Source organism: Tyto alba, unplaced genomic scaffold (genome assembly GCF_018691265.1).
Source record: "Tyto alba isolate M040663 unplaced genomic scaffold, T.alba_DEE_v4.0 Super-Scaffold_13, whole genome shotgun sequence".
Taxonomy (NCBI): domain Eukaryota; kingdom Metazoa; phylum Chordata; class Aves; order Strigiformes; family Tytonidae; genus Tyto; species Tyto alba.
The window spans coordinates 11593865-11602156 of NW_024881275.1; the positions used below are offsets into that span (position 1 = coordinate 11593865).

Genomic DNA, 8292 nt, shown 5'->3' on the forward strand with positions numbered 1-8292 from the left:
AGAGAAGTACACCCTCACTCCTCTGCAGCAGGGACTTTGTACCAGAGGGGAGGGAAGAGAGGTGAGAGGCTGCGGGGCACAGATGCAGATTCTGCTGTTGCTGCAAACCTGCCTATCCCATTCTTTCCTGCTTTTGAACCCTATTAAGCACAGAAAAAGGGATTGATGCATGTTAGCAAGCCTCACCCTTCAGGAAGCCTGTGGCGGGCCTGGCAGCACAAGGGCACGCTGCGGTGCCCAGGGTCTGGGGGGGAACTGCCCCCCGGTTCTGCTGGGGCCCCTGAGCCCAGCCCCACTCTCCTGTGCTGGGTACTCCCACTGCTGGCACCAGATCCTTCCCAGCTCCACTCAAAACGGGGGAAAACACACAAGTGGAGGGGCTGAAGCTACTGAAGAGGTGAGAGGGAAGACAACGAGGCAGAGCCCTTGGGCACATGAGGCATGAGCATACATTTCTTCACAGTATGATGAGCCGTTAGTCCTGTTCGCCGCTGCCAGCAGCATGTGTATAGGGTCTGTGTTTTACATCGGCCTTAGAGCTGTTTTCTTATCAGTTGGAGCTGTCACCCAGAGACCTGTAGCTTTACAGTTACTCGCAGTAGCATAACAGTCACTGTTTGTTTAGTTGCTTCATTTTTATGAGCCTCAACATCTCTGAACTGAACAACAGATCAAAACCCAACACATTTCTGTGCCCTTATGTAAAAATCCTCTGCAGACTGCAAATACTTGCAGTAATTCCTCCATTAAGCACCCACTGTAGGTCTCATCCTAACGGTGCACAGCAGACCGGCATGTTTTTCAGCCATGTCTGTTCACAGTGGAGACTCCAGGAATGGCATAATACGAACATTCAGAATGCAAGAATCAAATATCCCTAATACTAAGCATCACCAGGTCCCACAGTACCCACCCCATGGCATAGCCACCACCCTATTTATCCCAAGGACTCTGAGGAGAAGGCAGTGGGACCTACCCACGTGCTCATGATGCTGCCTGCAGGACTCACACTCATCCTGGGTCATGTAGAATAGTAGAAATACTTTTAATTGAAAATTAGGTCCAAGTTTTCTAGTTTTCCTTTTTCTTGCTAGTGAATTGCTTGTCCTGTTGGGTGTGAATCCATAACTGCTTACACCAATCAAAGTGTGGGATGTGATAGTTCCTACCCTTCTCTCCCTGGCATGATCAGTTATTCATACAGCCACATCGGTGGTCAGGCACAGCCCTGGTCTGGCTGCTGGCAGCAATCAGTATCCCCCAGGGCAGCATGGTGGGTTCTCACTCTTCCATCATGCAAGCAATGCTCCTGGTGTATTAGAGAGAGAAGAAACACAGTGGTCAGCTGGAGACAGCTTGTGCTGTTCTGGATCCCCATCCAACAAAAGCACTTTTCTTCTAAAGGTGACAACGTTCTCTAGTATCACACATGTGTGACAGTCCATCACCAAATGACATTCACAGCTATCGACCATTTTGTGATAGAGCAGTATTACTGTATTACTGTCTACACAAGAAACACACACACCGTTAACTATAGATACAGGCAGAGAAACAAATAAGTACATTCTGTCTTCAGGTTCCAGGATGTAGTTAATATTGAACTGGATGCTGCACACCTCTCCCTTCCACTCCTGAAATCCTGCAAAACAAAATGCTTTGGCAGAAAAGTTGCACAGAAGGGAAAACTGCAAAGGCATAGGGTTGATGATGAAATAGGTATGAAATTAAACAACCTTGTTCCCAATACCCAAGTTGTTTGATCTTCTTCGGATCTTGTAGTGTTACAGGACAGTGTTTGGAAATGTACTTTGAATAGGTATGTTCACTTGAAAAACATAGCTTTCACAGATGTTTCATATTTTAAGGTGGCTCCCTAAAGAAATAATATTTATGTGACCATATTTTGGACACAGGTACATACATTGTGTTTTACAATAGCTTGAGATCATCAGCCTTTTTTAATAACATCTGATAGACATGGTCAGTTCCTACAAGCTTTGTGAAGCCAGTACAGGAGAGAAAACTGCTGTTTGTTTCCCAGTCAGAAGTAAAGTTAGTGCTGAGGTCAACCCTTACAGTACACATGAAACACATTGTGCATGCCGTAATCCTGAGATCAGAACTCACATCTCATTAGACATCGGGTAATTCAAAGACAAGATAACATTATAAGAAATAAAGTTCTCTTAGGTCTGTATCTTGCAGTAACAAAGAACAGTTTGCAATCATAGTAAAAAGTGAAAAAAAAAATGATCCTTAAAACAACAGAAATGTGGGACATCATTTTTCTTTTATTCATTACAGCAAGTTATTAAGAAAAATTTATTCGTTGTTAGGCATTACAATCAGACTGAGTTGTATCTTCTCTAACAGTTACAGATTTTATTGATACTTATACTGCATCAAAGAATATGAGAACTAGTATTTTAAAACAGCATTGTAGTTATATATTAAAGGCCAGTGTTCTGATAGCATTCCACAATTAATTGTGGCAGCATCTTTTCCAGACTAATTGCTAGCAGCATGTAACTTTTAACACTTAATTTTTCTGACATGAAAGCCATGATTGGCTTCAGCTTATCTAAAAAGAAGTAGAATCATCAGAAAATGAAAAGGAACTGGATACAGGCTGTGTGCAGGAAACAGTAATAACGATAGAGTAAGACCTTAATTTTCTTTAGAAATTCCTCTTAGGTATATACTTTGTTTTTTATCCACATGGTAAAAATTCTAAATCAGACTTGCAATTAAATCTCATACCCTACAAATATCTCAGCCTAACAAAGTATTTCTATGTATCTATATATCTATAAATATATCACAATATTGAAGTACTTTGCTGAAAAGGAGGAGGCTGATTAATTGAAATAGAGTTTGCTTTTCCAGTCCATTTTTAAAGGTATTTTTTGAGGACTTGATGATAGTGATTAACTTACTTAATGGACAAGTTATTTTGTCATGATTAATTATTCTTTTCTGACTCCATTTTGAAGTTTAGCTAAAGAAGGTTCAGAACTCTTGAATGATAAATGTGGAAATCATACTTATAAAGCAGTGCAGCAATTTAACATTACGACAGTTGTGACACTGCCTCTTCTGCAACAAATACTTCACCAGTAAAAACCTTTTCTGGAACTAGAAAAAAAAACAATAAGAGGGCCAGATTGCATCAGATGTTGTACACCAGCCTAGAGAAGAGAAGGCTCCAGGGAGAACCTATAGAAGCCTTGCAGTACTTAAAGGGGGCTACGGGAAAGATGGGGAGGCACTCTTTCTCAGGGATTGTAGCAATAGGATGAGGGGTAATGGTTTTAAACTGGCAGAGAGTAGATTTAGATTAGATATAAAGAAGTTCTTCCCTGTGCGGGGGGTGAGGCGCTGGCCCAGGGTGCCCAGAGCAGCTGTGGGTGCCCCCTCCCTGGAAGGGTTCAAGGCCAGGTTGGACGGGGCTGGGAGCACCCTGGGCTGGGGGAAGGGGGCCCTGCCTGGGGCAGGGGCGGGTTGAAACTAGGTGATCTTTAAGGTCTCTTCCAACCCAAACCACTCTATGATTCTAACCCGTTACTTAATGAAATTATTAGGTTATGACTAATTTTGACTGAGAGAAGACCATATAACCCAGGTATCTCAGAGGAAAAGAAGCAAAACAGATTACTTGCCTAGCAAGTTCTGCTGTAAAAGCAGTGCACATTTAGGAAACACAGATTAGATGTGCGGAACAGAAGTGCAACAGATTGATTGGATTCTTTCCAAAGCTGTGCTTGCTGCTAGAATCTCAACACGTAGTGAATAAAAGCAGCATGAGCCTTTGTGCTCTTCCTGTTCAGGGAACAGTTCAGCAAAATCCAAGGCGTTCCATCCTACACTTTCACTCGAGCCACAAAACGCCCAAAGCTCCTCCACCCCAGGGTCACCAAGAAGCGAGGAGGCTGGCTGTTCGCCCAGCAGCAGCAGCAGCAGGAGGATTCCTGGCACCGCTGCCCGCCTCTGCCCTGGCAAATGCCTCTGCCACTCACCTGTGAACATCTTCACAAAGTCGGCACTCGACATGCTCATAACCACATCAGCCGCCACAGGAGGCTTTCCGAAACCAGCGCTCCCACCCTTGGTTTTCAGGTCAATGTACCAAGTGCCTCCTTCGTCACCTGAACAGACAACGGAAGAGGTGACGGGGCGGCAAAGAGCGCTGTGCCCTCCCCGTTCCCCCTGCCAGGCGGCTGCTGCCGCGTCCGTCGGGAGCTGCGACCGGATCCCACACGCGCTGCCGGTGCTCTGCGAGCAGCTACCCCCGGCCCCCCGTTCTGGGGGTGGGCAGAGCCAGCCTCGGGCAGGCGCCCCGGGGCACCACGTGCCGGGGACACGGGCAGCAGAGCCCGGGGCGGCACTCTGCCAACAGGCCTGGTGGCAGCGGCCGCTTTCAAGGCGACCCCGCGAGCAGCCCTGCCCGGCCTCACGCTCTCCCTGGGCCGCAGGGCCTGCAGGCTGGCAAACCCTGCCCGTGCGCCGCACCGGCCACAGCAGCCTCCCACGCGGGCTAGTGCTGGCCCTGGCCCTGGCCCTGGCCCTGGCGCTGGCCCTGGCCGTGGCCCTGGCCCTGGCCCTGGCGCTGGCCCTGGCCCTGGCCCTGGCCCTGGCGCTGGCCCTGGCCCTGGCGCTGGTCCTGGCCCTGGCGCTGGCCCTGGCCCTGGCGCTGGCCCTGGCCCTGGCGCTGGCCCTGGCCCTGGCCCTGGCGCTGGCCCTGGCCGTGGCCCTGGCCCTGGCGCTGGCCCTGGCGCTGGCCCTGGCCCTGGCGCTGGCCCTGGCCCTGGCGCTGGACCTGGCCCTGGCCCTGGTCCTGGCGCTGGCCCTGGCCCTGGCCCTGGCCCTGGCCCTGGCGCTGGCCCTGGCGCTGGCCCTGGCCCTGGCCCTGGCCCTGGCCCTGGCCCGAGAAGGAGCGTCACACAGGACAGGACACAACAGAAGGCGGCCTGGCTCGGGGTCCGCTCGGAAAGGTGACTGTTTCTCTCTGAAAACACCCAGTGCCTTGGGCTGGGAGCGTGAGCGTCTGAAGGTGTTCCAAGACGTGGTCTTACCGGATAATTCAAACTGAAAGACACCCTGAGTAGTTCTCACATACTCCTCACTCATGGCCCCCTGAATAACTCTGAACGTTTCTGCAACAGGACTCAGTGGCGTGGCTGGAGCAGATCCTGTGACAGCCTCAGCTCCATCTGGTCCCTTATGCTGGGTGCCGCTTGATTTCTTCTCCCCTTTGAATGCCTGGGAAGCACCTACAAGAAAGAGATTGTGTATGCCTTCCAACTGCAAAATGCTTTAAATTTGCATGTAGAAACATGTGTAGACAACTCTGAAAAGACTGAAGCTTCACAGTAGGGAAAGCTAATATTCTCCCCTTTCGGTATCAATGTTGATAAAGGACATTTTTTGCACCTGGGAATCTGAACAGGTGTACAGCACTAAAGGTAATTCTGCAATATATTTCACTTCCTAAAACACCAAAAGAGAAGTGAAAATAAAACCACAGAAGAATTCTAATTCTGACCATTCACAGTTCACTACAAAGGCTTACACAGCACATTGTTTTCTAACGCGATCTATACACCCCTAGCAGCACTCACAAAATAAAAAAATTGGTGTTTTTATTAAACAACACTTTAACCTTACAATACTTCTATCTTGTCCATCTTGCTAAACACGGATGCTTTCATTACTTCCCCTGCAAAGGCTTCTAAACTGCAAACCACTTCACTGCTTTAATCAGTGTTTTACTACACCGCAGTTAACATGCACCTCTACCGTTAAAGTACAGCAATTGCAATTTTCAAGGCTGGTCAGGTTGAACAGCCTCTGAAAATGTTGTGGCAAGTCTCTTAGGTGTCTTAACTATCGAATACTTAGGACTCTACTGGGAGTCCCTATTAAATAACTGGTGTCCTCAGGCCCAGGCAACTAACAACATCCATCCGCGGCAGAACAGCACTAGTGGGATTGCTCAAACACCGTTTTCAAAGGAAAAGGACTCTGCTCAAACTTTGCCTCCTTTGCCCTTCTCCTATCCATACTGTGGCATTCCTAGGAAGCCTGTTCAGCATTCTTATTTGTCCTCCAACTTGGCACACTATAATTCTGAAAAAGCAAACCTGATGCTTTTCTTAAAATAGAGTTCTGCATTTCATCTAAGAGACTGTAAATTATGCAAATTTCATCTAGGAAACAGCAGTGACTGGTTTTTCTACAAATTTATCAGGACAGATCATTTGATACTCCTGCAAAATGTGCCATTTGTCATTCAATTTATTTTTCCTGCAATAAATTCCTGTGACCTTCAGTATAAAAAAGGATTCTTCAAAATAAGGCACTGATTATAACCCATGTAAGTTTCAAAGTCCTGCAGGAGCTAACATTCTTACCCTAGTTTTAAGCAGAGAGGTTCCACATTCACTTCCATAAATCATACCCTCCAAATAAGAAGAGGGGTTTTGTCAAATGGGTTGAATGGAGTCCAAGTTCTCTGGAGAAAAAACAAACAAGCAAACAAACAACTTGAAATACAGATGGCATTCATTATCACCAGAAATGGTCAACTTGTACACCCAGTGCTTTCCCTACCACATATTTCTATCTTCACTGCTACCACCAAAACAAGAAGACTTTTAAAGTTGCAGTGAAAAACATTTGAAGACAAGAAACCATGTCATTAGCTGGTATGTAGTAATATATACATTGTTTCTGAGCAACAAAAAAACTAGTTTTGAGTTGTGGAATTTAAATAAATTTAGTTTATTATCAATTAACATAAATATTTAATTGTTATTAAGAAATAAAAACAAACACAAAAACATACCTCAACTCTCCTCTACACACTTATCCTCTGCTCTCCTCATTTATTTCTAAGAAATTGTTAAAATCTGAGTCAAAATCAGGAATTGCTTCTAGTAGCAGGGTGCCCAGAAACGTTCCTAACCTTTATTGTTAAGTATATAAATATTTTTTAATATTCCAGTCAAACCACAGTGTGTTTAAGGGGGAATGTTTTAAATATAGTGATTGTTCTGCTGAAAATCATCTTCTTAATATGTTGAAATCACAGCATTGCTCATTAGGATGTACTTTGTTAACAGCGAACAGGTGAAGGAAACAATATCCTACAGGCCATGGGACTGAAATATCAGTGATGCCCCTGGCATGCTGGGTGATCTTAGACAAGTGGTTTTCCTTTGCTGGCCTCACTTTCCACCTGAAAAATGGGATGTTCCTACCTATTTCTTCATTCATTGAAAACAGTACTTTAGACTCGTGGGATGGTACAATGCCAAATGCCACTCAAATACACAGGAGGCTGGAAGGGCAAAAGGAAGTTTGTTGGGATTGTCAGGCGGAGCAGACACGGTGTTTTCAGAGCCCATCGCTGTCCCAGAAGATCTTCTCGCTGTCCTGCGGACACTCAGGGCCCAGCTGACATCGCTCACTAGCACCGCTCTTGCTACCTCCTTCGGAATGGCTGCATTTTCCTCATCACCTCCTCGGGTGAGCCCCGGTCAGCGCCGGGCGACGGCTGGGGAATGAACCGGCTGTCGGAGCGGGGCACCAGCCCGGAGAGCGTCCCCAGGGGTGGGGGGAGCAGTGGCAGCCGGGGGGGTGTTGCTGCGGTGCTACGGCAGCGCCCGCGTAACTCAGCAGGCTGAGAGGCAAAGTACCTGACCCCACAAAGCTACAGAAGTCGGTTTCGAAAGAGAAGGGCGCCCCACGTTCTCCTGCGAGCAGCCCTGGGGGCCAGGGACTAGCTCTGCGCCAGGGTGAAAGCTGCACCGCCGGAGGGAAGGGCAGTTTGGGGGGTGCCTCCCCCACCGCAGGACCGCGGACGCAGGGGTGCACAGCCCACGGTAAACCCGTGCCCCCCCCACCGCGCATCGCCTGGAGCGAGGGGCGAGATGTGGGGCTAATGCGCAGGCACCAGCAAAACTGCGGACGGCCAACGCGCGAGCCTTCCAGCTTCTGCCGCGCCTTTTCAAACGTGCTCCGCTTCCCACGAGGAAACAACTCCCGGGAGGTAAACTGCCCCTCCCGGGGTAAAAAAAGCCTCCTCAATCCATTTGCCCTACTAAACACTGGAGGCAAAAAAAAACGCTTGAGGGGAAGGAGGCTGAACGTGACGCCCAGGGGCTTCTCCTGCAGGTACTTCTGTGCCTGGCCCAAAGCAGCAGCTCCCTTCGCAGGCGCGACGGCTCACTTGCGCGGCGCTCACTGCAGGCACGAGCCTGTCGGCCCCGGCACGGAGCTGCTCCAGTC

General features: G+C 48.1%; 1 protein-coding gene across 3 annotated transcripts; it reads right to left on the minus strand.

Moving 5' to 3' along the window:
- Window positions 1–1007: 1007 nt before the first annotated feature.
- Window positions 1008–7564, minus strand: LOC116958855 (hydroxysteroid dehydrogenase-like protein 2). 3 transcript variants are annotated; one of them, XM_042788010.1, is made up of 6 exons: window positions 7263–7558; window positions 6414–6514; window positions 5076–5273; window positions 4020–4148; window positions 1567–1642; window positions 1008–1309 (listed from the first exon to the last, which is right to left on the minus strand). In XM_042788010.1, exons 3-6 carry the CDS (start codon window positions 5128–5130, stop codon window positions 1282–1284), a joined length of 288 nt encoding a protein of 95 aa, XP_042643944.1. In that variant the 5' UTR covers window positions 5131–5273; window positions 6414–6514; window positions 7263–7558; the 3' UTR covers window positions 1008–1281. The 3 variants fall into 3 exon arrangements, 2 of the variants coding, with proteins under 2 accessions (XP_042643944.1, XP_042643943.1); XR_006164871.1 differs by lacking the exon at window positions 1567–1642 and having other exon boundaries at window positions 1010–1309; window positions 7263–7564; XM_042788009.1 differs by lacking the exons at window positions 1008–1309; window positions 1567–1642; window positions 7263–7558 and having other exon boundaries at window positions 3484–4148.
- Window positions 7565–8292: the final 728 nt, after the last annotated feature.